The sequence below is a fragment of the Gossypium hirsutum genome, chromosome A11, assembly GCF_007990345.1.
Source record: "Gossypium hirsutum isolate 1008001.06 chromosome A11, Gossypium_hirsutum_v2.1, whole genome shotgun sequence".
NCBI classification, from domain to species: domain Eukaryota; kingdom Viridiplantae; phylum Streptophyta; class Magnoliopsida; order Malvales; family Malvaceae; genus Gossypium; species Gossypium hirsutum.
Genome location: NC_053434.1, coordinates 8,626,879 through 8,654,755, shown reverse-complemented (window position 1 = coordinate 8,654,755; position 27,877 = coordinate 8,626,879). Strand labels below are relative to the sequence as shown.

The following is a 27,877-nucleotide window of genomic DNA, read 5'->3' as shown; positions in this document are numbered from 1 at the left end:
TCATTAATATTTTAAAATTAAATTTTAATCCTTATTATTTTGTTCAAAGTTAGTGACTGATTGATGTGATGTTATTGCGTTAACAATAATTGTCACATGGCATTGTAATATAATTATTGGATGGGAGTTGTCTTATGATTTGATTTTTAGCATAGGTCTAAGGTAAGTAATAATTATTCTTATGTAGGATTTTGCATTTTATGAAAATATTACTTATAATACATTAAACTTTGTTTAAGATAAATGTTTTTTTTTTCACTGGCCACTAGCAGTTACTTGCCATTCTTTTAAAAAAATTGCTTAAATGTGTCGAAGTGGTTTCGCAAATAACTGACTTTAGCACGAATCACGGGTCACAGACACGCCCAAATCTCGTGACCGGTCGGGTCCCTCAGCTATGAAGAAAATGCCCACGGCACGTTTCACACGAGTCTCCTCACCCGTCCATGGATTTTACTCTGCTTAGTACACTATCCCACACACGCCCCATTCGTGCCAAACCCTAATTCACACATATGCACGCTCGTCCATCCCTCACACGCGTGAAACCTTTTCTCTCACGCGCTCGCCTCTCCCTTATTCACGCGCCACCTCACCCTTGCTGGAAATAGCCATTTTCTCCGCCCGACTCCTTCGCTTCTTCCATCTTCGCATCACTGGGGAACACTCGTCTTTCCACGTCGGAGATGCCTCCAGTTGCCGGGAACTTTGATATGTTCACATAAATTGCTCGGCTGGAGGCAAGAACGTGAGAGACGACGAAGGATTGGGGATATTTCGAAGCTTCATTTCTGGAGAATTGAAGATTCCCGTGAGAATTACTTGAGAAACTGAGATGCTACTTTCAAGGTAATTTTATCAGGAGAAAACTTTCAAGCTGGACTTGTCCATCTTCTCTTTAGTTGATAAGTACTCCAATTTTCTTGGAAAACTTTGTTTGTTGTACGAAGTTCTAGAGTGAATCTCTCTCTCTCTCGCCTGTGTAGGTTTTATGGTTAATTTGCCTAGGAGAATTCTGTTAAGTACTTAATTTTCTTCATGTGATTGCTGAGAAAGCGTTGTATAAGAGATGGAAACTGATGAAATTTGACTTTTGTTTTTTATTGTAATAATTTTCATAAACAGAAATTTAAATCCAAGTAAGACAAAATAGTTTCTTTCCTGACAATTTAGTGGGATATTTGATATTTCTGAGGCCTAAGAAACTTAATAGGTGCCTTATATTAGCTATTGTTATTATTTTGGTCATTGTATTAAGGGAAACATGTAGTATTGGAAGGTTGAACTGTCCCCTTCTGAGTAATAATATGAATTGTTTTTTTTCTTTTTCTTGAAAGATGAATTAATTTTTTATTGTTAACAGGAGAAGCTGAAATTGAGCTGGGACAGAGTGATCAGCAGATCTGGTTGTTGCATTGTAAGAGAAATACATGCAGATAAGTTTTAATCCTAAGGTATTTTGGGGTTAAGGGTCCTGGATTAGAGTGGGAAGTTAAGTCCGCTGATATGCAGAAGCTGATAGGAGCTAATGAGGAAGATGATGAAGAAGAAATTGAAATGGATGTAAAAGAAGAGGATAATGAGAATGGACAGAAGCATATTTCTGCTCAGATGATGTTGGGGGCTGATGGAGTGATGCCAAGTACCAGTCATCAGTTTCAAATTCAGCAGCAACTACAAGAGCAAGTGAGCACCCCAGGTGGAGGAGCTCGGAGGTCAAGACCATTAGAAGAAAAGGAGCGAACAAAGCTAAGAGAGCGGCATCGAAGAGCATTAACAGCAAGGATTTTGGCAGGGTTGCGGAAGCATGGGAACTATAACCTGAGGGTTAGAGCTGATATAAATGATGTGATTGCAGCTTTGGCCAGGGAAGCTGGCTGGGTTGTTCTTCCCGATGGAACCACTTTTCCATCAAGATCTCAGGTGCTAACCTTTTGAATGCATCAATTTTCTTAAATTTAGCATTTAGTTCATTCAATATCTATTGAGATGTTCTTAATTCAATTGGTTCACAAATTGTTTAGTCTTGGATTGTATATGCATGTTAATCATTTTTCTGCACAATATTAATGGTGCATTATGCATTTGACTACACCTCTCTTTAATGCTTCTTTGATCTTCGGTTCCTGATGAATCTATGGAAAATCCAATTGGGAATATTCTCTCTTTACAGGGTTCAAGGCCTGCTGGTGACTCTTCCGCAGGCTTGACTTCATCATTCTCTGAGATGCTATCACAACAGGCTCCACCTACCTCCTTGCAGGGAGTCTCCTCTGGATATTGCGCCTTGGTAGAGTACAATGCTTGTCATATGAAGGGTGTTTTCATGCCTACTCCTGCACCTTATGATCTATCCTCAAGTGGCCATTCTCAGAGTTCAGGCATGGTTGGAAATGGTGGTGAACAAACGGAAAGTCTTCCTCTTATTGCTGGCTCGATGGAAGTGATTAATGATAAACAGGTATGAGAGGGCTATATGAGGTCACATGTGAATAACTACGTGTGCCTTTCCGGCTGCTGACTTGCCAATACCAAATGATGTTTGGAAGTTGGATCCAGTATGCCCTGCTAGTGCTTGAGTGTCAAAAAATATGATTGATCCATATTTATATTTAAATGATACAGTGTGACATTTTTGATAATTTTATTTGCTCATTTTGTCACCTAATCTACAACCTTTATAGATTATTGGACTACCTCCTAAGCTACCAGAACGTGATTTTGCTGGCACTCCTTATGTTCCAGTTTATGTAATGCTACCAGTGAGTTTGCTAATTTGAACCTTTTTTCACTATATTTACTTCGGTTCATAATCGATCTTCAACCCTTCATAGCCATTTTGTCAAATTGGGATGTGTAACTCTTTCAGTTTTCCACGTTAGAGTTTGGATTTTCTGATGCTGAAATGTTTCTCAACACGACTAAATGCCAAATTTCGCATTTTAAAGATGCTTTCTTAGTTTCAGTCAAATGATTTGCTTCAATTGTGGCAGTTGGGGGTTGTCAACATGAAGTGCGAGCTAGTTGATCCAGACGGTCTTCTAAAGCAGCTAAGAGTATTGAAATCAATCAATGTAGATGGGGTCATGATTGACTGCTGGTGGGGAATAGTGGAAGCTCATGCTCCTCAAGAATATAACTGGAATGGTTACCGAAAACTCTTTCAGATGGTTCATGAGCTTAAGCTTAAGTTGCAGGTGAGTTTTCAATCAGGAACATGTATCTGGTTGAATGCTTTCTCATTGCATGAGGTGGTATTCAGTATCCATATTCAACATCTGTTATGGTAAAGACCTTTATTATATTTTATTCCTTGTATTTATTTGAGTTATTTGTTCATTTGAGTATAACAATGGGTAGTCCCCCTTGTTTAGGCTCATCTCTTCCTCCAAGAGTGCTACAATTCAATTCAAGCCGAAATTTAGTCAAAAGCCTCTTTACTTACCTTGGTATCTGGCAGAGTTTGTCTAAATGTCAGCTTTTGTTGATCCTTGTGCATGATGATTTGGGTTACTTAGCAAAACGAGGGTTGGGGGGTTTGATATGCCTTTTGAATCCCCATGTGTGTCTCCAGATGTCAGACTTTGCCTATGGCTGCATGGCGGAGTAATATGCTTTTGGAGAAGGCTGTTGCGATGCAATTTGTGAAAGAAAACACCAATGTAATTGCTGGCCATGTTACGCAGTGGTATGCCTTAGGAGGGTAGGTTGCATTTAGGTTTACTTCATCCTAAAACTTAGCCCAACCTTTTGAATGTTAGAAGGAAATTTGAAATTTTGACCAGTTTACTATTAACAGAATAAAACAATCCAAACACTTATAACTTAATTCAGGTTAGTAACCCTAAAAATTTAGGACTGGCATTCTTATTGATAAGGTGTCTGAGATAAGTAATTTTGCCATTTGTGATTGTAGAGTTTCTTTCTCTTCAAATTGAAGCTTGGGTTTAGATATGAGATAGGTATGATGCATCATTTTTTCCTCTTTTATCTGTCCCAAGTGTAACAGTTATCTTATTGATGGATCAGGTTGTGATGTCATTTCATGAATGTGGTGGCAATGTTGGTGATGATGTTTGTATTCCAGTTCCCCATTGGGTTGCAGAAATTGGTAGAAGCAATCCTGACATATTTTTTACTGATAGGGAAGGAAGAAGAAACACTGAATGCCTCTCCTGGGGAATTGATAAGGAACGAGTTTTAAGGGGCCGAACTGCTGTTGAGGTATTAGTCCTCAGTATAACTGTCAATATCATTGTGTACATCATGCAGACTGCCTTTGTTTTGAATCATTGAATTCATTTGAGACCAATTGAAGCTAGTTCCAATCATATGTTCCGATTATATAATTGGTAATGGATCTGAGTTTACCACTTTACCTTGTTATGTTCAAATCAACATGGCTACATAAATCAAGTGACTTCAATTTGCTATTTTCTGAAATTTACTTTTTGAGGGATATTGTAAACAGTTATGTTTTAAGTTTTTGTTGGAAAACATAGGTGTACTTTGACTTTATGAGAAGTTTCCGAGTGGAATTTAATGAATTTTTTGAGGATGGCATCATATCCATGGTTGAAGTTGGACTAGGTCCCTGTGGGGAGCTACGGTACCCATCTTGCCCAGTAAAGCATGGATGGAGATATCCTGGGATTGGGGAGTTCCAGGTAATTGTTATTACAATTTGAATATTAACTTTTGCATTATTTAAATCTAGCATATTCTCACCTCATTTGATTGGCTGCTTATTTAGCTTATTATACTAGCTGTTTATAGTGGGAAATTCGACAGAAAACTTGCTTGTAGCATCAGATTCACCAATTTGATTTTTTGACCCTAACTCTGATAACTGTTATATTTTTGCTCAAAATGTGTTAACTGATTTTAAATCACTGTTATACAGATTAATATATTACTTTGCTGCTATATGTATGTTGTGCCACTCCTAGATGCTTCAATCGCATACATTTTCAACTTTCATGCACCTGGAAACATAGCCTACATCTTTGCTCCCTCTCTGGTTCTCTTACCCCATTTATGTCCCAGTGTTCTTATCTAACCCACTTCTGTTAAGAGGTGGTTTCCTTGCAGGTGATTCTTTTAAACTTTAGTGCAAGTAATCTCATGACTTAGTATTGATCCATTGCAAGCATGGCAACTTTTGGTTCTTTTTGTTTTTGCTCATGTGTTTCTGTACAGTATGTTGCTTGTTTGTGGTCTTGCCAACATTAGTTTTTTGGTTCTCCATTGGGCATCATTTAACACTTTGCTTTTCCAGTGTTATGATCAGTACATGTTAAAAAGCCTGAGGAAGGCAGCAGAAATGAGGGGACACAGCTTTTGGGCTAGAGGGCCAGATAATGCCGGATCGTATAGTTCCCACCCACATGAAACTGGTTTCTTTTGTGACGAAGGAGACTATGATGGTTACTATGGTCGGTTTTTCCTTAATTGGTACTCTCAGTTATTAATCAATCATGGAGACCTGGTACTCTCATTGGCAAAGTTAGCTTTTGAAGGCAGTTGCATTGCAGCAAAGGTGAGTCTGCCTGCACTGGTATCTTATACCCAAGTGAATATTTTGTTATTACTCTCTAAATTTGATTTTAAGATTCATTATTTGGCTCGATAGCAATCTTCTTTCTCTTGAACCCCCTCTATCCCTGATGCTTCTTTTGAAGTGTTGCACTTTTCAAACTGTAAACCCCATCAAGCCTGCTGAGCTTGAAGTATTCTAAGGTCCAAGTCTTGTTTCATGTCTTAATGTTACACACTTTGAACATTTTATTGTTTTAAGAATACATTATTTAACACGAATGCTTTGAGTAACTATAAGCAATTGAATGAGTGTAACTGATATGATATCTTATTCAAGTTCAATTCTTATATCGAGCATTTGGTTCAAATTCCACAAGGAAAAGTTGTTGTATAACATGCTTTTACAATTTCTATTTTTACTTCCTTTCGAAATGCTATGTATCCGTTTCGACAAGATCATTTGAATCTGCAAATGAAGAGTACTTCTTCCTCCCCCCCCCCCTTTCTTTTTCTTCCTATGCTTTTTTTTGTTCCTTCCCTCTAAAATTTTATAGAAGTCCCCTCCTGCTGTTAAGTTCACTTAAACGTAAAATTTATGATCTGAAAGCTAATTTTAAAAGTTGTTTCTTCAAACTATGTAGTGTTATTTTCTTTCCATGTTTTAATTGCTGAGCAGCTGCCAGGTATCCACTGGTGGTACAAAACATCCAGTCATGCTGCTGAATTAACTGCTGGATTCTACAATCCTTGCAATCGAGATGGCTATATTGCAATAGCAGCAATGCTACATAAGCATGGAGCTGCTTTAAACTTTGCATGTGCTGAACTGCAATTTTTGGAGCAGCTTGAAGACCTGCAGGAAGCACTGGCAAATCCTCAGGGTTTAGTCTGGCAGGTGAAGTTTTGAGAGCTCCTGATAAACCTTAATATTTACTTGCTGTACCTTTTCTTTGGGGGGGGGGGGGATAACAATTCAATAGTGCAAATTCTTTATTCAAATTCAGAAGCTTAGTAATTCGTCTGTTTCAGGTGCTGAATGCAGCATGGGAGGCTTGCATTACTGTTGTAAGCGAGAATGCTTTTGTTTGCCATGATAGGGTAGGCTATAACAAGATCTTGGAGAATGTGAAACCAGTAAATGATCCAGATGGGAGACATTTCTCATCTTTTACTTACCTAAGGCTCACCCCACTTCTCATGGAGAGACAGAATTTCATGGAATTTGAACGGTTTGTGAAGCGAATGCATGGTAAGTTACAATATCCATTTTTCAATTATAAATGAATGTCAGTTTTGTAGTCGGAGAGGCAGGTGTGATATTTCATTATGAGATCAGATTGAACAACACAATGGTGATGGCATCGAGTAAATTGATTGACTCCCATCTTTGCTGCAGGGAAGCAGTTCTATATCTGCAGGTATAATAAAAGAGTAGGAAAGGTGTTAGAAGTATTTTGTGTCATTCCGCTTGCCCCTCCCTCAACAAATGTTGCATAATATTAGAGCAAATAGTATTCTGATTTTAATTTATTTGACAAACACGTGTGAATGAAATTAGGGATCGCAATGGTGAATTATTTTGGACCACTGCTGCTCTTTTACTCTTTTTAACTCAGTTATCTCCAGCAAGAGGCTCTTGATGCTCCATGTTTCTCCAGCATCACCGAATGAGACCTTTTTATTTTGGGATTTGAATTTCATGTCACTTTTTGTAGGTAATTTATGAGTGGGGATCCATATAATTTTGAGTAATAGCAAAACGGCTTTCCTGTTTCAACCACATCCTTTCAAGTCTTCTGCCTTTAACCCATTTTCTACCATCTTTTCTAAATGGAGCTTACGACTTACATGTAAATGTGAGTTCTCTTGTAATAGGACCACCAAATCCAATAGATTTCAGATTTTTCCCATTCTAATTATCTTTTTGATAAACCATATAACCCTGTGTCTATATATATGCTTTTCCGTTTTACCTCACAAGATGGGTATCTCCCAAGATTTCGACATCAAAGCTTTAATTACCAATAATTTCGGATATATTAACCAAAAATAATTATAATAAAATAAATAAATAAAGGTTAATTACAAAAGAAAACGAGGAAGGCGATCAACCCTACAATTTCGGACCACTTTGTTTTGCTTTTTTTGTGTCTACTTTGTTTAATGTTTTGTGTTGGAGAAATTATGTATCTGCGTTACCAGAAATAAATTTTAATTAATCTTTTTTATAATGAAACATTTCCTTATCATATTATGGGTTAAAATATGCTTTAAGGTTTTGTACTTTCCCTACATTTAAAATTTAATCCCTTATTTTTATTTTAAGAAATGTAATTTCTTTATTTTTTTAATTTAAAAATATAAGTTTAATTATTAACCTCGTCAATTTATTTTTAAATTCATGTTTATTATATTCTTTTATATGCTTATTTATTTTTTATTTTAAAATATCAAATCAATAAATTTAATAAAAAAAATTAACTGATTAATAATTAGATTTAAATTTTAAAATCAAAAGAATAAAAAAATATATTATAAAAATATAAATAAAAAGTCTAAATTCTAAATTTAATAAAATACAGAGATTTAGAGTATATTTAACCTATATTATGCGGGTTACGTAACCCATAAACACACTGTTACTTTGGAACATATTATATGCAATTATATGCCATACAAGATCCGAAATTTTGGCTTTGGCAGTATCGGATGTGTTGCTTTTGTTGTTCATACCAAAAATAATTCAATTAGCTTAAGATTCTTTATCTCTCTGGTTCTCATCTCTTAACGTAATATGTTTACCTTGTTTAACTTATATTTTATTTTTGTAAAAAAACAAAATTTAATACAACGGTGTTTTTATCTTTTCATGCTTTCTAATAAAATAATGATTTGATTTTGGCGAAAATTTATTTTAAACTATTAACTTCCAATTTGGTTTTAATATACACTTTTTATAAATATATTATTTATATGATTTTTTTCACCCGCAATATAAGTGTGTCATAAAACCAGTTAATGTTGAGAGATTGATTAAATTGGTGTCACTCATTAATTAAATCTCAACTTAATTAAGAAATTATTAAATGTCTCTTAATTTTATAAAATAATAAAGATTATTTTGAAAGTATTTATGTGATTTTATATTTTGATAATTCAAAAAAAGATACATAAAATATTAAAATATTGAACAACTCATTTTTCTTTCTTTTTTATACCATTTTTTATAAATTTGTTATACAAATGATTTCACCCATCTCGGGGGTATATCATAACTTAATTATATATAATAATTTTCTTCTCAAGTTAAATGACTAGTAATGCGATATAATTTTTTGGTTTCACAATGTATCAACTGAAACAAATCTAGTTGTTAATCTTCCAGGTTTCATAAACCCATTTATTGAGAAAGAGGTTAAATGTTAGTTAGTTAGTTTAGTCGTTAATTAGTTAGCAATGACTCTATAAAGTATGAATTAGTCTATGTGATTTGTAATGTAACTGCATACCTTACATCAATACATTTTTGAGTGTTTCTCGACATGGTATCAGAGCTCCGGCAATCGTCGTTATTCCGGCAGTCCAAGGTCATCGTCTTCTCGGTCGTTCACAGTTGCTCAAGAACGGTTTCCAGGCACCTCAGTTTATTCAGGTTTGAAAGATTGACCTTGTTTTTTTGGGGCTGGAAAGTTGTTTTAGCTATTCTTGGTTGGGATTTATAGGCCCAAATACAGTATTAGGGTAGAGTTTTGTTGCTTCTCTTGGGTTCTTTTCATTTTTTTGGTTTCCCGACTTCCTGCTCATCGGGGTTTTCTTCCCAAAGCCAGAAATTCTAAAAAATGGTGACTCCCTCTGAATCGATCATTGATTTTAACCATCTTCTTTACCTGCTGGTGTAGTTCCCATTGGATGCAAATGGGTCTATAAGGTGAAGTATAATTCGGATGGCACAGTTGAACGTTTTAAAGCACATCTGGTCAATAAAGGCTATAATCAACAGGCTGGAATTGACTTTCAAGAAACCTTTTCCCCCATTGTCAAACACATGTCACTGTCCGGACCGTTGTTGCTCTCGCTGCCATCCACGGTTGGCCTCTCTTCCAAATGGACGTCTATAATGCTTTCTTATAAGGGGATTTATGTGAAACAGTTTATATGGATATTCCGGATGGTTTTCGCACACAGGGGGAGCGAAAGGTATGTCGTCTGCTCAAATCTTTATATGGTTTGAAGCAAGCTTCGCGACAATGGAATTTAAAACTCACTGAGGCGCTTTTGCGAGAGGGTTATATACAAAGCAAATATGATTACTCCTTATTTTCAAAATGACAAAGGGGTAGTATAGTTGTCTTACTTGTGTATGTCGATGATCTACTCATTACTGGAAGCAATATTGGCATGATAAATGAGCTAAAATAGATCCTACATCAGAATTTTAAGATGAAGGATTTAGGCCCATTAAAATATTTTCTTGGCATAGAAGTGTTGAGGTCAAATGAAAGGATTGTTTTGAATCAACGAAAGTATGCGTTAGAGTTAATAGCTGATATGGGATTGGGAGAAGCAAAACCAGTAAACACGCCTCTTGAACAAAATCAGAAGCTCACATCAATAGAGTATGATGAATCTATACAAATGAAGATTGATGGAGATGACTTAATTAGTGATGTTACATTATATCAACAGCTTCTGGGCAGATTGCTATATCTGACCAATACACGACCTGACATTATTTTTGCAGTTCAACATTTAAGCCAGTTCACGCATAAACCAAAGAAATTCCAATTGGAGGCAGCTTTTCGGGTGGTTCGATACATAAAAAAAAAAATCCTATTCAAGGCATTTTGTTATCTGCTAGTAGTAAACTGCAGCTTGTTGTTTGATGTGATTCAGATTGAGCTTCATGTCCCATGTCTAGACGGTCTGTCACTAGGTTTTGTGTTAAATTCGAAGATTCCCTTATTTCATGGAAATCGAAGAAACAAACTACTGTTTCTCGGTCATCAGCAGAGGCTGAATATAGAAGCATGGCAGCGGCAGTAGCAAAGACTATGTGGATAAATGGTTTGCTAAAAGAGATTTGTCCTACTCAGCTTGACAAGTCTCTTCTTCTTTCGGATAGTCGGGTAGCATTGCAGCAAACCCTGTTTTTCATGAACACACCAAGCATATAGAGATTGATTGTCATTTTGTATAGGAAAAAATTGGAGAAGGCTAGATACAAATGCAACATGTTGGAACAACTAAACAGCTAGTCGATTTGATGACTAAAGCCATTGGAATCAAGCAGCATGAGTATTTAGTATCCAAGTTGGGGGTTAAAGATTTGTATCACCCCTCAACTTGAGGGGGAATGTTGAGAAAGAGGTTAAATATTAGTTAATTAGTTTAGTCTGTTAATTAGTTAGCAGAGACTCTATAAAGTGTGAATTAGTCTGTGTGATTTGTAATGTAACTGCATACCTTACATCAATACATTTTTTAACGTTTCTCGACACCATTAATATAATATAATAACATTATTATTGCATATAATTTTTGAAATGTTGAAGAATTGCCTAAAAGACATGAAAAAATCTTAAAATTATTAATCTATTATAATTATAATAAAAAAAACTAATAAACTATCACTATTATCTATATTATTAAATTATTTATAAATTTAAAAAAAAAAATTATGGGGCTTAAATTTAAGAGGTAAACGACACCAAAAAAAACATAAGCTTAGAGTTTTTATTATTTCAACCAAAAGGTTATTAAAATTATACACAATACTTTTTTATAAATATAAATTTTTTATGATTTTTTAACCCATTTTGTAATTTGTTATTTATGAGTGTGCGCTATCCTTTTAATCTTGTTCTGTTTTAGCTGCCGAAAGATGAATTAATATTTTAATTACAGTGTTTATTGGTTGGGGGGTGGGTTCTACTAACTGTTTGTTATTAATTTGACCATTGCTGTTTATCTAATGCGACACTTATATCCAAAGACCATTAATTATTAACCACAAATCATGTACGACTGATAAGCTATGCGTAGCTAATACATTAATTACTATAATACAAAAGTACTTTTTGTTTTACGTAAAATATGAAAACAGTATTAGCATAATGAATTCAACAGTTTTTTGGTAGTATTTTTTCGTATAATTTCTCATGTGTTGCCCAAATTGGCAAATTAGTCATTGAAAAAAATAAGAAAAGCCACCTGAATTTTCTAAATAAATAATCAATGTTGTATACAGTACACTCACAAATAATTTTGTCTACTCTGTATTTGCAGAGTGACTTTCCTATCCCTCTCAATCATTCCACTCATCTTCTTCAATTTCCGTTTTCGGCCTTATGCGCTTAAGCTCTTACCATTATTCCATTTAAGCTTTAGTATGAGCAGCGAAACAGGTAAATCTTTCTTACTTTTGGCTCTGTCAGATGATTTTCGCTATTCCTCCGATTGGTAGACGAGAAACTGCAAGAAAAGTTTTTTTCCCAAGATTTTGTCTCCAATCTGTGTGGGATTTTTTTATTTTTTATTTTTGCTTTCTTTTGCAGTGATTGAGTTTTTAGGCAACGTTCCCTTGCTGCAGAGATTACCGAGTTCTGTGTTCAAGAGAATCGCTGATGTTGTAAAATTTAAGCACTTAGGTAATTTATGAAGTTCTGATCCGAATTCAGTTAAATGAATTTTTTTCGATCTGAATTTTCATTTGATCTACGTGACTGCATATATTTTTTCTTTGATTTGCTTTATACGCTACCAAACAGAATCTTTCATCAGGTTAAATCGAACTGCAATGAAATATATTAAAACTGATTACTTACTGGATTTGCTTAAAATAATTTGCGTTGCAGAGAAAGGAGATTATGTCGTGCGGGAAGGAGAAGTTGGAGACGGTATCTATTTCGTATGGGAAGGAGAGGTCTGGTTTTTCTATTTTCATTTCCCCCCTATTTTAAGTACATTTTTATTCCTTCCGTTAGCTTGTTACTTTCAGTTATTTATTTGCTTTTCAAAAATTATTCAAAGATGGATGCAATATAAATATATATTGACGATGAGGAAATAGTTAAAATTGATAATTTTATATACAAATAAAATACTATTTGTTTCTAGAAGCAAAAATATGAACCAAATAGAGTCCTTTTTGCTGAGTTTCAATTTTGTGGTTTATAGGCTGAAGTATCTGGATCAGTCCATGCTGAAGAAGAAAACCGACTTGAGTATCAATTGAAACGATATGATTACTTTGGTCATGGTTAAAGCTTCTCTACCTTTCCTTAGTGTTATATTTTTGCAACTTTTGAATATTGACCTGTTCTAGTTTGAAGAGTTTTTTGTGTGTGCGTTCTTGTCTGTGATCGATCTTATATGAACAAGAATCGCCTAAAATCAACTAATGATGGAGGAATTAGTCCAAAATTGAATATAATTGAGCTTGCTTTTGCAGTTAATCCTGAATCAGTTCATGTGGCAGATATAATTGCCTTAACTAAGGTAGAGCTACATGTTTCTTTCTTCTTTTGCATAACTTTTCTTGATTAATTAGAACATTCCAATTTCCAACCACTCAAGCTTATAAAAATATATTTGGTGATAACTTGGACTACTTGTTACTACAGCTGACCTGCCTGTTTCTACCTCACGAGCATTGCACTTTGCTTCAGTCAAAATCTATCTGGAGCACAGATAAGACAACGGAGACCTGTTCGCTCGTGGAAAGTATATTGCATTTGGAGCCAATAGAAGTATGCTTCTTCTTTCTCTTTTATTTATTCTATTGCCGTTAGGAAGAGTGAAGTTTGAGAGTTCGTGTTTTCTTTGTATACTTTTAACTGTGGCAGTTTTCTTTCCTTGTAGAAACATGTTAATAGAGTTGGAAAACAATTGATCTAATTAGGTTCTTCTCATAACCTCTTTACTTAGACCTTTTTTTCCCCCTTTTGGTTGTAGTTAAACATATTCCAGGGGATTACTTTGCCAGATGCACCAAAATTTGGGAAGGTCTTTGGAGGACAGTTTGTTGGACAGGCAAGTTTAATCTTCTTCTCTCCTTTATTCACATTGTCGACCTGAAGTTCCTCACATTTACCTCGTATGATAGCATCATTCAATATGCTGCTTTTGTATTTATTTGTGTGCTTGACGCTTGTGATAGTCAATCATATTTCAGAACTGTTGTTTTAGGCGGAGATTGTAAGTTTCTATTGGCAGTTTGTGAGGTTAAACGGTGACCTAATATGTTTTCTGGATTGGTATTGATTTAGACATGAAATTGCTGGCACTCGAACACTGACTGTCTCAGAGTTTTGAGCAAATGGTAAATGTATTACGCTGTGCCGTCAGTGAATTTATATGGATATATATCTACTTAAATATGGTTGTTTGTATTTAGTTCATGGTGAAGTAGTATGTTTTCTGCTCAGAATCTTTGAGAGAGAAAAAAAGAATAAAAAGATACTCGGTTTGACTTGTGTCGTGAAATGTAAACATAGTGCTTGCTTCTGATTTATCTGCATTAAGTGGTATAATTGACTTGATGGACTTGGTAATTGTTGTCTTATTTGCTTCCTGTTGATTGTCATGCTGTTTAAACTGAGGTAATTGTTATCCTTTTTTTTGTCATCACTATTCAGGCACTGGCTGCAGCATCAAAAACTGTTGATTCTCTTAAAATTGTCCATAGTTTGCACTCTTATTTTCTTATGGTTGGGGATTTTAATAGTAAGTGCCTTAACTGTGAGCATTATTCAATAAATAGATTCATCATATTTTTCTGGTTTTCAGAAATTTCCTGTGGTTGATATTTTTACTGTTTAACTAAATTTGTGCATGAGTCCTTATAAATGGGTCATTATCCCACATCTTCAATCTTCATAACTTTAACAATTTGAACTATGTCCAATCGAACAAATTTCATTCTTCATTTTCTATCTTCCTGTCATTTGGAAGGAAAGTTAGATAATGCAAGTGAAGAAAGCAGAAGATATGCCATGACTCATGACCTCAGAGAAATGAATATTAGGTGTCAAAATTGTACAAGTAGATAGAAAAATTATAAACTCATTACCCTCTTTCATTTCTTAAAATGAAAAAAGAATTGCAGTAAGCTGGATAGGGAATTTTGTTTCACTTTTAGCCTCCAAAAACTTATTGATTCTGGCCTGTTTCTTAAGAATTTTTCTTAGAAATTATGGTTGGATGAAAGTCTTTGAGTATGCTTTTCTAGCTAGTGTCTGAATTTAATGTAAATGTAATTTTGTGAGTAAATTATTTGAACATCTTTCATATAAAAAAAACAAGTACCATGAATAAATCATAGCTTTTACATTGCCTTTGCTTATTGAACTTTTCATGTTAAATCACCGGTTCATCTTGATATTGAAATTAGCAGTTCAAGTGAAAGTTTTCTTAATAGCAAATATTTATATCTGTATTATCTCTGTTCTTTTTTACAGTACCAATAATATATCAAGTTAATCGTCTACGTGATGGTAGAAACTTTGCTACCCGTAGAGTAGATGCAATACAAAAAGGAAACATCGTATTCACACTATTAGCTTCTTTTCAGGTGTGATTTGTCTTCTCATTTTATTTTTGAAGGTTCCAATCTAGCTTTTTAATTCTTCAATTATTGTCTCATTCAGTTTTTCGCGTGAGCTTGAGTGTTAAACAAATTTTGACAGGTTTGTAGAACCGTTATGTTAAAGCATGTATCTGCGAAGAACTATTATGATCCACTTTTCACCTTCATGGGATAGTCAGTTTCTGTTATACTATTACTATCTGTAGATTGATATCGATGGGATAAAATATTTTGACTGATGCTTTCATAGAACATTAAATATAAGTAGATCTGTTTAATATCCCTTATTCTGTTCTTTTATGGGAGGTTCTAAGAATGGTAGAATTTTTGGATTCTGGGATAGTTTACAAAAAATTGCTACATATTACTATCAAAGCATAAGACAGCAAGTTAAATTTTCCCTTTTTAACTTGTTAAATATACATTTTTAGTTGTGGAGTTGGTGTTTGATAATGGTGATATATGCTATAGTATTTTATCCAGCAGCCATTTTCTCTATTTACTTCTTTTTGTACTGGTTTGTTGGTGTAATAGCATGTCAGGCTCCCATTAGTTTATTGAAGTTCCTGATTTGTTTTAATATGTGATTACTGCTGAATGGATACTTGTAGCATCTCAGACTACTTGCACTTTTTGCCTGTGTTGATTTTCCAGAAAGAAGAAGAAGGGTTTGATCATCAAGAAGCAATGATGCCATCTGTGCCAGCTCCAGACGGGGTAACTAATACATGCTTAAGTTAACATTTCCAGTTATTTGCTGTGGTGGACAAGATAACATTATTGCCCTTTGACATATTGCAGCTTCTGTCATTGGATGAGCTACGAGAATTACGTCTCACTGATCCCCGTCTTCCTATGTAAGAGTTTTGGTACCCAATTTTATTTATATATATGTAACTTTTTAATGGTTTAAAGCATCAATATGATTTCAAAACATTTGTCTTATCTCATTTTATTCTATGTTTACCTGGTTACTTGTTTGTTTTTGTGGTAAAGAAAATTATATTTTCTCATTCTCTGCTGATATATTTTATATAGTATATTTGTATCATTAGGAACTCATTCAAGTTCAACAATTTTTTGTTTAATTATTTAACCCCTCCCCAAGAAAAGAATGGCAAAAACTTATCTTGTGGGCTAATATTTATATCTTTGTATAGTGTGCTTTTTTTGAGTTTCGCAGTATTATGTGCCGTGATTTATATCTTTTATTTCAGGAGTTACCGGAAAAAGGTGGCCACAACGAAATTTGTTCCTTGGCCCATAGAGATAAGGTTTTGTGCACCTAATACTAACACAAACCAGACAAAATCTGATCCAAGGTTAGGCAATTTTTCTGGTGTTTCAAAATCTCATCTTTTCCAGTTCTTTTGGAAATACAAATGTTATATGTTAAAATGCATCAACCCATTTAGCTGCCACCTTATCATGTTTTCACTCTTAAGTGCTATATCTTATTTGAAAATTATATTTTGCTTTACAGTTTGAGGTATTGGTTTAGAGCCAAAGGAAAACTTTCAGATGATCAAGCTCTGCATAGGTCAGTGATTCTTTTAAATGCCAAATACTTTTCTTTTTGTCTGTATGTATTCCTTACTAGTTTTGGCTGCTCATGACTTAGCAAAATACTTGAAACCTTTTCTGCATATAGTGTAGCTTACTTGAGTCTGTTCTGTCCATGCCCATGTGCACACACACATCCTTTCCAGTTTCCCATCTTGGCAGAGAATTATAAGCATATGGCAACAATCGTGTATGTATATAGATTGGGGGTGTAGCTCAGACTTTATTATCTTTTATTCAGTTTATGTGGTTTTCTTTTTACAGATGTGTAGTGGCCTTTGCTTCAGATCTGATATTTAGTGGTGTCAGTTTGAATCCACACCGCAGAAAGGGTTTTAAGTCAGCTTCCCTTAGCCTGGACCACTCGTAAGCATCTGCTATAATCTGCATCATATCAACATTATTCTTATCGTCTGTGGGTCACAGTCCCACAACCCAAACTTCGTTTTGACATTATTTACTCTTTCCTTCGTGTTTTCCAGGATGTGGTTCCACCGGCGTCTTAGGGCTGATGACTGGTTATTGTTTGTGGTAGGTTTAAGATGATCTCTATTTTCACGTATGAATTAGCATTGAAATTTGTCTTTCACTTTCTTAATGAAATAAAATCGTTAATGGAATCATTGTCATGCAGATTGTTAGTCCTACAGCCAGTGTCACCCGAGGCTTTGTTTCGGGCCAAATGTTCAACAGAAAGGGAGAGGTATTTAGTTTACCCTTCTTTTTCTTTATCTTGTTGTTCCTTCCCTTTTTTATCTTGAGTTGCTTTTCCTTTTTCCGCCAAATCCCATTTTAGTGTTACCAACCCAATCATCATACTTGTATGTGTTGATTTGCAGCTTGTTGTATCATTGACTCAAGAAGCACTACTTAGGATGGCTAGGCCCCCAAACCCAGCAACTGTCTCAAAGCTTTGAACTACTCTATAGTGTTAATATTTGATGTGTTCAGCTTTATGGTCAAATGTAAGACCTTTTTGTACTAAGGACTAGGTTCCGAGTTTTCTAGCATTTTATAAGTTCTTAATCCAGATAGTTGCTTTATAGCATTTTGGTGGAAAAAAACACACTAAACCCTAGCGTGGACTCTTCCATATAAAAAAAAGCCGCCTCTGTATTAAGATAAAACTCTCTTTCATCCTGCAGTAACAAGCTTGTACGATGTTCTAAGTATGGCGAAAGCCTCCCACACCTGAATATCCTTCTGTCACATATTAACCTTTCAGTCAACAACTGCTGACTCTGCCACCCCAAACCCTCTTTGACGGGTCTTGCAGTTGTAGATGGGACACTTTATGTTGTTTATGAGATTTTTGGAAAGTTAATGGTGTGTCAGAAGGATATTAGGGCATGGGTGGCCATTTGGAGGCTTTCCCCATACTTAGAAGACCACCACCCTACAAGCTTGTTGCTGTTGGAAAGAAAAATTTAACTCATAAGGATTTCTTTCTTCTTTTTTTTTTTTGTTTTGGGGGGGGGGGGAAGGGTGTAGCAGAGTAATAGTTGATGTTAGCACTGCAGGCAATATGAAAGGGATGATGGCGAGTGCTTATGTACCAGTACTCACTGCAAATGATGAGGTTATTATAAGCTGTAAACGTTTCACTGCAAATGGTAGATTATTGTAACTTGTAAATGTTTGGCCATCTGAAAACATTGATTGGGCTTGGATATCTTCTAATGCTGTACAACACCTTTCAGTTTTTAGCATTCATGCATTATTTTGGGGATTGATATTAGTTATGATAATTGCTATGGTAGTAGTGGCTGTTTATTAGCAGATTTGAAATTCAGAAAGACTCATTCCAATTTGATGAATACCATTTGATAGCTGAAAACTGTCATGAATCTGCAAAAGAATTACGACTTATTTTGCCCACATTTTGGGAATGATTATGGAATATCCATGAGTCTGCGCAATCCTTTTTTATATGTTTGGATGATCGTGCTTAGTACTTTTTTTTCTTTAAGCAGTTGTATATTCTCTTACATCCTTTGCTCTTTATAAAATTGAAATCTTAAGTCAATTACGGGGAGAGATTTGTCAATCCCGATTAGACAAACCGTGGAAAGTTTACTGACTAATGTGTGAAAGAATTATGGGAATCTGTTGGAGAGTTGAAGGAAGAAGGCACAGGATATGAGTTGTTAGACTTAACGAGGAAGGTTGTTAAATAGTTGGTAAAAAATGGTGGTAAAGGCTATTAAGTCAGTTACTGAATTGACACATTATCAATAATTCATTTCATGTAATTGTTCTAGTATATAACTTGTAATGACTGAATTAAAGGTTAATTACTTAAAAAACTTTTGTCGCTTCCTATTTCTTTCCCATCTATCCAATTGGTATTAGAGTTAAGTTCATGGAATTAAGGTTGAAGTAACAGGATCACGTGACATATAAAGTTTAGAAGAAATTATCTGCAAACTATCCAACAATAAACAAGGTCAAGATACCAAGAAAAGGTTCTTACAAACCTTAGAAGTGACACCACTTCTTTGAATGTGTGGCAAAGCTCAGATCATGATTCAGTTGCAACATCCCAAAGCCCCAACCGCTCAAAGAGATCATTATTTCTCAACTAGACAGTTAAAGATAGGCTTCCATAAGTTTAATGGTAATAACCTTAAAGGTTAGTTCAAGATCCATCAATTCTTTAATGTTGACCAAACACCAGAGGAGAACAAGGTTATATTGATGGTCATTAATTTGGAAAGGAAGACCCTCGACTGGCACGGTAGTTAAGTCACGTACAAGAGTGGATGAGTAACTACATGGGAGAGGCCTACGTGCAAGCCTTGGAGGAAAGATTTGATGACAAGATTTTTGGAGATCCAATGCTTGAGTTACTGAATCTGAAACAAACGGGTATGATCTCTGAACACCGAGATCAATTTAAATCTTAGCTTGAAAGAGCCTCAAGACTATTATTCAACAATCTGTGAGGATGTTTATGCCTAAAACATAGCATAGTTTAATTTAGAAATTCACTTCTACCCTTTAAATTTGCACCATTTATATACTCTCAAATCTCTGTTCGTTTTCCCACTCTCTCTCTCTGACATTTATCTCTTCCATTTTTTCCTCGATCCTTTTTTTTCGTTTAAACGTTTAATTGCAGTGTTATCTTACTCTCTTTTGCAGTTCCCAATTCTTCAAGGAAGCAATTGCCATAACTAATCTTACATCACTGCAACATTTGGACTGAAACTAGTCCTTTGTCAATTCAGTTTTCTCTATCTTTTTAAATATTTTAAGAAAAATGGAAACCATACACATACAATACTCCTTTATTAAAAAAAAATAGCATATCAATACAGTGATGCCCCCATTTGTAGATTTATCAACCGAGACATTGTAGTACAGACTACAGACAAGGAAATCAATGCTTTTCAAGTAATTTACAGTACATCTCCAAGGGTTAGAAAAAAAAAATACTACCTAATTCAATAACCCTCTTTTCTTCCAAAACCTGTAGATGCATTAATGAATCCACCGTTTCCATCTTCTGTCAATTATATGAATCATCAGCCTCCACTGATGGACCAGGATATTACAAATCAACCTTCATTTGATGAACCACTTATTCTCTTTTTGAAAGCAGGATGTATAACGCTATCGCCAGAATCTAGCTCCTCTATCCTGGAAATACACTCTTTCATTCGATTCACGAGGACTGGCATTGCCGAAATGTTACTTGAAATTTTTTCTTTAAGCAGCTGTATCTTCTCTTTCGTCCTTTTCTCAGTATCTAATTCTCTATCTTCTGAATCTATAAAAATCAAAATCTTAGTCAATTATCAAGAGAGATTATTCAATCCCGATTTCACAAACCCCTAAAAAGTTTACGGACCTACCTGGATTACGCTCTCCGGATGATCCAGCTTCATCAATGCCGGAGAAGTCGGGTGCTTGAGAAGAAAGAACTGAAGCTAGAGTGGTCTTAAGTTGATCTGGAATAGCGGATCTGTATTCTAGAATCTTCTCCGCCATTTTCTTCACATCTGATTCCAGCTCCTCCAAGTCCTCTTCGGAGTCAGGCTCCGATTCAGCTCGTCGACTGTCGATGCGGGTCTCAAGGGACATGGATCAAAGGCGACGGTTTGAAATTGCTTGTTTTGTTTTTCTTCTGGAAGGACGTTAGGGTTTTGAAATTTGAGAACTCGAATCGAGCTTAGACGGAAGTCTTGTCAATTTTAGAGGTATTCTTTTTTCCTCTCTGTTCTGATTTCTCTTCTCGAAAATTAAAATGTGACAATTTTATGAAAAGTGACGTCGTATTAGTCTTGGTTCACTTACGAAAGTTAAAGCCTATATTACGCCGTTTTTCTATCATTCCTACCCGCCAGAATAAAATTTTAGATGCAAAGTTGCCTGAAGAACCAAAATCAAGACAGGAGAAAAGGAAAGGAAGTCAAAGTCATCATCTTTTTTATTTTTTTCTTAGTAACCATACAGAAAAATTCATAGAGTGGAAACCACTACTTCTCAATCTCAAGTTCTTTTACTCTTTCGATCCTTTCAAGTTTCGACAACTCGGGCTATCACTTCTGCTATCACGACGCAAAGTTTCAGGCCATCTGCTCCTCGAACGGTAAATTCAATCTTTTTGAAAGACTATATAACCCTAGGTGCTACTTTTATTTATTTATTTATCAAATTATAAGGATTTTCTTTTGGAACAGACACATGACATCAGAAAGTTGTTCAGGGATAAGGAGGGTGGTCCATATTAGTAGATCATTGATAAATTTCCACTCCAAAATATTTTTTTCTCGTAATTCAGCATACACTAGTCTGCATTTGGATTATGTTTACTTAGTGTTGGGATCATTGCCATTGGATCCTGCAATGAGCTAAATATTTTAAACTTTTGCAGAGGCATGAACAATATCTCCACAAGCTGTAGAAAACTACATCTTCCAGCTTGAAATACTTCTAAAATAACGCCATTATATATAGGCAGGAAACAGCTGAAAAAGTTGCAGACAAATGGGCACATGAGGATGTATTCAATGCCAGCTCTCTCTTCATACATATACCCTGAACCAGGCAAAATGTGACTTCTCTTGGTTTACTTTCCTGATTTGCCACTTCGTGTTTTTGTAAAAATCAAAATGAAAATGTCATTGCACATGATAAAAAGTATATTTGAGAATCCAAGAAAATTTTCATCAAGCATTTCCATAGAATTCAACCATGGGGAAAGAGAAAGAGAAGAAACCCACAACTTGGGGATAGTTAATGCATATCATTAGGCATCAATTAGTTGGTTACATGTTTAGAAACTAGCACTTGGAAGCTGGCATGTGATATCTTGGTCCATAAGAAATTGCCGGAATTCTAGAACCATTCTCTACAAGTTGCAGAAGAAAACAGTATGTCAATATGAAGCTAATTTATTTTCTATTTATCAGAAAATTGTGTACAATATACATAGATATTCTATGATTATCATTTCTTTATGAATCATTTAACTGTACTTTTGTACATCTAAATTCCAGATAGCAAAAGGCAAAGACCAATGTGAAAAACATTTCACAATAAGCACAGCCTTCGGCAATTACCCTGTTTACACTATGTGTTGGGGCAACCATTAGGTGAACGTTTGTAAGAATGCCTCTTTCTTTTCCCCTTTAACATCGCTTGAATATCCTTCTCTGTTGCTATCGCTTCTCTTATATTGTTCTGTGTTACGATGCAGAGCTCATCAAGGGCTAACATTGGAAATGGCTCCTCAATAAGAACACCAACCTGCGACATGAAAGAAACTTTTAAAGATCAAAGACGCGCACAAAAAAAAAAAAAAAACATAGTCTGATATTATGGGGTTAACTCTGGAAAAAAGATGCATACTTCTTCTATGCAGAACAAGGAAGCAGCACTGATGAAAGTAGCAGGAACAACAATCCAATGGCAATCATCCCAGAGTATGATAGGAAGAGTGAGATGCCATAGGACCAAAAACCTTGATGTCAACCGAGTGTATGATAGAGGGATAGGAATCCCCATGAGTTGTTCACATACACCAATTCCTTCATGGAAACATGAGATCTTTGACTCCTGGAATGAAATGAGATCATAAGACTACTGCAATCTAATGAAGAAAGAGATGGATATTTTTTTTTCAAATTTTTATTGGTGAAATCAAAAGATCAAATGGTCCAAGAGGGGAGATACCAACGTAGTTCTCTTTGATTCTTCCAAGTTCAGCAGATGAAGGCTTTGAGAAATGAACTCGATTATGCAGCGTGGCCGATGCTTTGAGTTCAGTATCACCGCTAAATCATCTACTTCAAGCAAATTTTGAAGATCTCTGCCAATATCCGAGCCATACATGACATGACACTGCAAAAAAGCCATTAACCATTGATCACTACCTACCTTCATACAATACGTTCAATTTTCTAAATCACACTCACCTTAAGTGCAACAGGAAAAGCCATAATATATTGCAAGAGAGCAGCTTTGATGGACTGATCATCAGCCGAATTGTCGACCCCAGCAATTACCTGCCTAGCGAAATCATTTGTACCAGCAATTACCTTAGTCCATGCCTTCCTTCCCTCTTCATACCTTGAATAGGAGGCCTCGGTTCTAAAAACCAACAGCAAAGCCAATGCAGGCGCTGTCAACTGATAAGGCAACGAAGAAGCTCTCAGAACTGGGAAAAAGCCAGGGAACCAATGCAAATCCACGGCAGTGTTGTACAAGGCAACGACAATAGCTACTGAAGTGAAGGCTAAAACAGGTGGAACCAGTGATAAGATGACACGCGACTGTAAACTGGAAAGTAGATGTCGAAGGTGACGTAGTGAACTTCTATGATGAACCCATTTCTCGTGGTTGTAAAGAGCGCGATTTTGTTGCATTCCACGCTCTTGAATACGATCAGCCCAGTCTGGGATAGCACGGAGGAGGGTGATAAGATTAAAGGTTTTAGGGGCAGTGGTGGGCTTGGAGCTTGGCGGCGGCGGTTGGGAAGCAGAGAAAAGGATTTTGAAAGAAGGTGGTCGCCTGAATTTGGCAGGAAGTGAGGAGTTGAAGTGAAAGTGGAGGAAGGGTTTGGAGGTAAAGCTGGAAGAGAGGGAGAGCTTTGGAGAGTTGGGGGATTGAGCCATTATGAGTCAGGGTTCGGACATGTTACTATGTTGTTAGGGCTTCCAAAGGAGAAAAAAGTGTGAAAAAAATGAAGGGAGGTGCCAACTGCCAACCAAGGAGTAGGTAAGTTTAAGACAGAAGTGGGTGTTGTTTCAATGTTTGTGAAGGACATCGATACACATGTTCAGGATTTTATTTGGATAAATCCTTAACAGTAAACACTTCTTTAAGAATTTGTGTCGTGTCACGGCTCTTGTGGATATTCGCCTAAACAACGTAAGTAACTGAGAATTTTTACTTACCTGCTATGAAAGATAATACATGTTTCAATTACTAAAATTATTATAAATATTAGCAGTGAACATTAAGAAAATTAATCAGGGACTGTCATTGAACGTTTTTTTTATTAATTTTTTCTGTCTTCAAAAGATCTATATTCACACTGAAATTTATATAATGCCCTAAATATTTGATTTTAAGAGGTAGATAAAAATTAAAAATTTTCTGAGTCACCAAACAAAACACGTCCGAGATCTGATTAGGTAAGGTAAGGTAAGGTAAATGAGAAGAGAGGAGATGTTGGAATTTGGAAAGGTAAGTGAGACGGAGATTATTTTTTTGGTGAAATTTTTTTTTGAATAAATATTAAAATTATACATAAATTACGGTAATTGTATATATAAATTTTGATTTTATATAATTTTATATACGAAATTTTCATTTGATCTAATTATTGTAAATTATTAACATAATTATTGATATAAATTATTTTATATTTATATATTACATATATAAATAATTATATTTGTTTAATATAAAAGTAAATTGATGTATTTATTTTTTTAAATATATATGATTAAATTAAAATTAAAATTTCAAGTATATATTTAAATCATAATTAGTGTTTCACATGTATAATTATACTAAATTAAAATACTAAATTAAAATTTATGTAAATAATTCTATATTAAATCAAAATTAATGTGTAATTTTGAGGTTTATCTCAAATTTGATTTTATTATGCCATTTATCTTTATCCCGGGTTATTGCGATAAGATTAGGTAGTAGACATAGATACTCCCACAACCAAACACGCCCCCTCTTTTACTTCCCCAAAACCAAAGTCTCCAATTTGGGAAAAACACACACGCAGCCTTTGACTTGTCCTTTTTGGCTATTTTGAACTGAGAGATGGAAGAGCCGAAAGCAGCGCAGAACCCACCACCGTCCCAAGATCCAAACGCATCAACAACAACCGTAAACGCAGCTCAAACAACCGCTCCTCCTCCACAGCCACCACCAACAGCACCAGAACAACCAGCTAGCAGGAAAAGACCTCTAGAAAACAGCAATGACCAATACCAAAACTCCCCGTATTTCAAGATGCGCCTTGTCCTCAAAGATCTTCGTCCTCATTTCATCGAGGTACATCTTACTTACATATATTTCCAAATTTTTCTACTTTTTCTGTTTATTTATTGTTTTTTTCCCCTTATTTCCTGCTTGTTGATATAAGATAAAGAGAAAAAGTAACCCCTTGTTTTTGTGATTAGTTTCAGTTTTATACTTTCAAAAAGAAGTCTCAGTTTTATGGACTAGCCTCCCCTTGACTTCCCCCAATTAATATATGGCAGTATAATTGGATTAAAAAGAATTCAAATCTTGTTTTTGGATTCTTTGGTCAATTGACCTTATCATTTTTGGTTATCTCGAGATTTCTGTTTTTTAATTAAGGGAAAAGGGATAGTTGTTCAAGTTTAAACAATGGTTGTTGATTCCATCACGCATGATGTTTGATTATAGCATGAACAATGTAAAGGGAATATCTTCTTGGTATGTCCTTATGATGTGTGTGATTGGTTGATTAGAATTAGCCAGTTCCTTGGTTACTCTCACTGAAGATTTTATATATGCCTGAAATAGCTTCATCAATCTGGATGCATGTTTGAATTATTTTCGTTTTCCTTCTGTCGATGTTATATAATATGGATTTTTATGTTCCTTGAAGGTTCTTAGAACGCCTGATTTTCGAAATTGCAAGGGCGCCCATGAAATTAAAGAAAGTAAGCTCACAATATGCTTTGTTAAGTTTTGCAACTTTTGGCATAGCCATAGTCTATTGCTCGGTGTAATAGTATTGTCTCTGGCTTAGTTAACTGTTGCAAATTACGGTCTTCATGGATTTGATCTGTTACTGCTATCTATTGGCTTAGTCTGTACTCTGTAGGAAAAGAAAAGGACTAGCATCTCATTAGTTTGTTTTACATCTGTTAGCTATGATTTAATTTTGGTTCTTTTAAGTCAAAATGGAAATTTTCCATTAGTGAAGAAACTTGTATTATACTGAGTTATAATATCCCTGTTTCTTAATATCACTTGCATTATAAGGATCCACTGTCTCAATTTGGCTTCATGCATTTGTTTCAGAACATAATATTGCACCCGAAATTTTGCTTTTTAAGTGTCAACTTTGTAGAACATTAACTTGCACTTGGTAGAGTGATCTTTGCTAATCGCATGGGACATAGTTTATTTATCTCCAGTTTTGTGATTTAAGGTTATGTGTTCCAAATTTGTGATTTGCAGAGATGAAGCATTTAGTGGATTTGTACAAGCAGATGATAGTTTCTATAGAGAAAAGAAATAATGGAGCAGGAAACCAGACAATGCAAGGTGAAAGTGGAACGAAGCAGAAGCCCCAGGAGCAGGCACAATTCGTTAAGCCAGCACCAGCAGTTTCCTCCAAAAACAAGACATTCCAGTCAAGTAGTGTCACTGGGAAACCACTATCTGATGACGGTGAAGCTTCAGGGACATATATTGTTGGGGGTTCTGCTTTTGGGTGGAACTTTATCACCTTTGCAGGGAACAAACCGGTGTATTATGGAGTAACAAAGGAAGCATTTCGAAGTGCTCAAGCAAATTTAGTTTAGGAGGAGAGTGAAGCCTTTCTGACATGTATTCTGGGCTAAATACCTTTTATATTTAACATCGGGGGATTATCATCTATACAACTATTGCATTTTAACCTACTTTTTGCGGATTCAGTTCTGGGATCTGTAAGTTGGTTTCTAATATGGTTGATTAGCTTGTTATATTTTTGTTGATTGAAGTGATGTTTGTAACCCTGGGAACTTGGAGGTAAGTTTTTGTATTTGAAATTTGGTTACATTTTGTCTTTGCTTAAAAAATAGGTAAATAGGTAAATTAGTTGTACATTAAATCAAAAAGTAAATTAACAGTTTGTTAAAATTTTCTTCTATTTCTACCATTAGATGATGTTTTGATCGACGGAGTAATCAAATAATGACATGTGACGTGCTACATGTACAAATAATATGTAAATAAATATTTAAAAATTCTAAAAGTAAATAAAAGGTTTTAATAATTATTATTGTTTAGGTTCATTACGTGATTTTTTAAAATAACAAAATCTGTAATCTTTTGTTTTTCAGTGAGTAGTATTTATATTTCACAGCATTTATTTTTACCATATTCCCTTAAATGTTTTTTTTTTGTCTAATTTTATAAGATATTTTCTCATATTGGTCGACTAAGCATAGAACAAAATGCGAGGCAAACAACTGCTTAAAACAAAAGCTTTCACTACAATCAAATTTTACATTATGTTTATAGTTATTTTTCATTTCAATTTTTTTATATTTATAGAAATTCATCATAATAATTATTAAATATTTAAATAAATTGTAAATAGATGATGATAATTGATTTGCAATTTAGATATTTATTGTAATTTAAAATAATTTTAATAATCTCTTATAATTCTTAATAATTTTTAAATATTTATCTATTATTTTAGGATTTTTTTTAATATTTATCGACATGGCATTTTGCCACGCCAGAATAAAGTATATGTGGCACACCACGTCACTGTCTACTTGCTACGTTTGTCACATCATCAGTTTAACAATAGAGATTGATGAAAATTTTAACAGAATGATTAATTTACTCTTTAATCTAATATATAGGAATTAATTTACCTATTTTTTTAAATAAATATGACAAAATACAATCCAACTAGTACATACTACTTTTACCAAACTTTGATGTGTTTTGTAAGTTGAGTAT

The 27,877-nt window shown here is 34.8% G+C and overlaps 5 protein-coding genes across 9 annotated transcripts; 3 read left to right on the top strand and 2 right to left on the bottom strand.

Moving 5' to 3' along the window:
• The first annotated feature begins 178 nt into the window (after positions 1-178).
• On the top strand, positions 179-7,315 carry LOC107924511 (beta-amylase 7). Of its 2 annotated transcripts, XM_041080936.1 has the most exons (10): positions 179-849; positions 1,364-1,923; positions 2,174-2,461; positions 2,685-2,762; positions 2,994-3,197; positions 4,030-4,224; positions 4,503-4,667; positions 5,279-5,539; positions 6,215-6,433; positions 6,568-7,315. In XM_041080936.1, the coding sequence occupies exons 2-10, from the start codon at positions 1,507-1,509 to the stop codon at positions 6,820-6,822; spliced, it is 2,082 nt and encodes a 693-aa protein (XP_040936870.1). In that variant the 5' UTR covers positions 179-849; positions 1,364-1,506; the 3' UTR covers positions 6,823-7,315. The 2 variants fall into 2 exon arrangements, with proteins under 2 accessions (XP_040936870.1, XP_040936871.1); XM_041080937.1 differs by lacking the exon at positions 2,685-2,762.
• Positions 7,316-11,721: 4,406 nt separating this feature from the next.
• On the top strand, positions 11,722-18,396 carry LOC107923939 (acyl-CoA thioesterase 2). 2 transcript variants are annotated; one of them, XM_041080933.1, is made up of 18 exons: positions 11,722-11,942; positions 12,093-12,185; positions 12,393-12,460; positions 12,715-12,796; positions 12,989-13,035; positions 13,161-13,286; positions 13,492-13,569; positions 14,175-14,262; positions 14,997-15,109; positions 15,779-15,841; positions 15,926-15,981; positions 16,342-16,446; positions 16,608-16,664; positions 16,952-17,053; positions 17,170-17,218; positions 17,322-17,390; positions 17,527-17,652; positions 18,208-18,396. In XM_041080933.1, the coding sequence occupies exons 1-17, from the start codon at positions 11,927-11,929 to the stop codon at positions 17,602-17,604; spliced, it is 1,290 nt and encodes a 429-aa protein (XP_040936867.1). In that variant the 5' UTR covers positions 11,722-11,926; the 3' UTR covers positions 17,605-17,652; positions 18,208-18,396. The 2 variants fall into 2 exon arrangements, with proteins under 2 accessions (XP_040936867.1, XP_040936866.1); XM_041080932.1 differs by having other exon boundaries at positions 18,172-18,396.
• Positions 18,397-19,962: 1,566 nt separating this feature from the next.
• On the bottom strand, positions 19,963-20,907 carry LOC107923941 (uncharacterized). The gene is made up of 2 exons (XM_016854149.2): positions 20,545-20,907; positions 19,963-20,459 (listed from the first exon to the last, which is right to left on the bottom strand). Exons 1-2 carry the CDS (start codon positions 20,771-20,773, stop codon positions 20,248-20,250), a joined length of 441 nt encoding a protein of 146 aa, XP_016709638.2. The 5' UTR covers positions 20,774-20,907; the 3' UTR covers positions 19,963-20,247.
• Positions 20,908-21,901: 994 nt separating this feature from the next.
• On the bottom strand, positions 21,902-23,808 carry LOC107923940 (UPF0187 protein At3g61320, chloroplastic). 3 transcript variants are annotated; one of them, XM_016854148.2, is made up of 5 exons: positions 23,110-23,808; positions 22,868-23,035; positions 22,544-22,750; positions 22,255-22,441; positions 21,902-22,043 (listed from the first exon to the last, which is right to left on the bottom strand). In XM_016854148.2, the coding sequence occupies exons 1-4, from the start codon at positions 23,806-23,808 to the stop codon at positions 22,265-22,267; spliced, it is 1,251 nt and encodes a 416-aa protein (XP_016709637.1). In that variant the 3' UTR covers positions 21,902-22,043; positions 22,255-22,264. The 3 variants fall into 3 exon arrangements, 2 of the variants coding, with proteins under 2 accessions (XP_016709637.1, XP_040936868.1); XM_041080934.1 differs by lacking the exon at positions 21,902-22,043 and having other exon boundaries at positions 22,077-22,441; XR_005904804.1 differs by lacking the exon at positions 21,902-22,043 and having other exon boundaries at positions 22,322-22,441; positions 22,872-23,035.
• Positions 23,809-24,147: 339 nt separating this feature from the next.
• LOC107922760 (uncharacterized) lies at positions 24,148-26,957 on the top strand. Its single transcript, XM_016852915.2, has 3 exons — positions 24,148-25,213; positions 25,797-25,851; positions 26,375-26,957. Exons 1-3 carry the CDS (start codon positions 24,980-24,982, stop codon positions 26,719-26,721), a joined length of 636 nt encoding a protein of 211 aa, XP_016708404.1. The 5' UTR covers positions 24,148-24,979; the 3' UTR covers positions 26,722-26,957.
• The last annotated feature ends 920 nt before the right edge of the window (positions 26,958-27,877 follow it).

Bases quoted from the DNA above. Each gene is read 5' to 3' on its own strand.
- LOC107923940 (XM_016854148.2), bottom strand. From the start codon at position 23,808: ATGGCTCAATCCCCCAACTCTCCAAAGCTCTCCCTCTCTTCCAGCTTT. The intron at 23,036-23,109 runs GTGAGTGTGATT...GCTTTTTTGCAG, and splicing joins CTTTTCCTGTTGCACTTAAG to TGTCATGTCATGTATGGCTC. The intron at 22,751-22,867 runs GTATCTCCCCTC...ATTTCATTCCAG, and splicing joins AATCAAAGAGAACTACGTTG to GAGTCAAAGATCTCATGTTT.
- LOC107924511 (XM_041080936.1), top strand. From the start codon at position 1,507: ATGCAGAAGCTGATAGGAGCTAATGAGGAAGATGATGAAGAAGAAATT. The intron at 4,668-5,278 runs GTAATTGTTATT...TTGCTTTTCCAG, and splicing joins CTGGGATTGGGGAGTTCCAG to TGTTATGATCAGTACATGTT. The intron at 5,540-6,214 runs GTGAGTCTGCCT...ATTGCTGAGCAG, and splicing joins GCAGTTGCATTGCAGCAAAG to CTGCCAGGTATCCACTGGTG.
- LOC107923939 (XM_041080933.1), top strand. The intron at 13,287-13,491 runs GTATGCTTCTTC...TTTTGGTTGTAG, and splicing joins TGCATTTGGAGCCAATAGAA to TTAAACATATTCCAGGGGAT. The intron at 17,054-17,169 runs GTAAGCATCTGC...CGTGTTTTCCAG, and splicing joins TCCCTTAGCCTGGACCACTC to GATGTGGTTCCACCGGCGTC.
- LOC107922760 (XM_016852915.2), top strand. From the start codon at position 24,980: ATGGAAGAGCCGAAAGCAGCGCAGAACCCACCACCGTCCCAAGATCCA. The intron at 25,214-25,796 runs GTACATCTTACT...TGTTCCTTGAAG, and splicing joins TTCGTCCTCATTTCATCGAG to GTTCTTAGAACGCCTGATTT. The intron at 25,852-26,374 runs GTAAGCTCACAA...TGTGATTTGCAG, and splicing joins CGCCCATGAAATTAAAGAAA to AGATGAAGCATTTAGTGGAT.
- LOC107923941 (XM_016854149.2), bottom strand. From the start codon at position 20,773: ATGTCCCTTGAGACCCGCATCGACAGTCGACGAGCTGAATCGGAGCCT. The intron at 20,460-20,544 runs GTAGGTCCGTAA...TGATTTTTATAG, and splicing joins ATCCGGAGAGCGTAATCCAG to ATTCAGAAGATAGAGAATTA.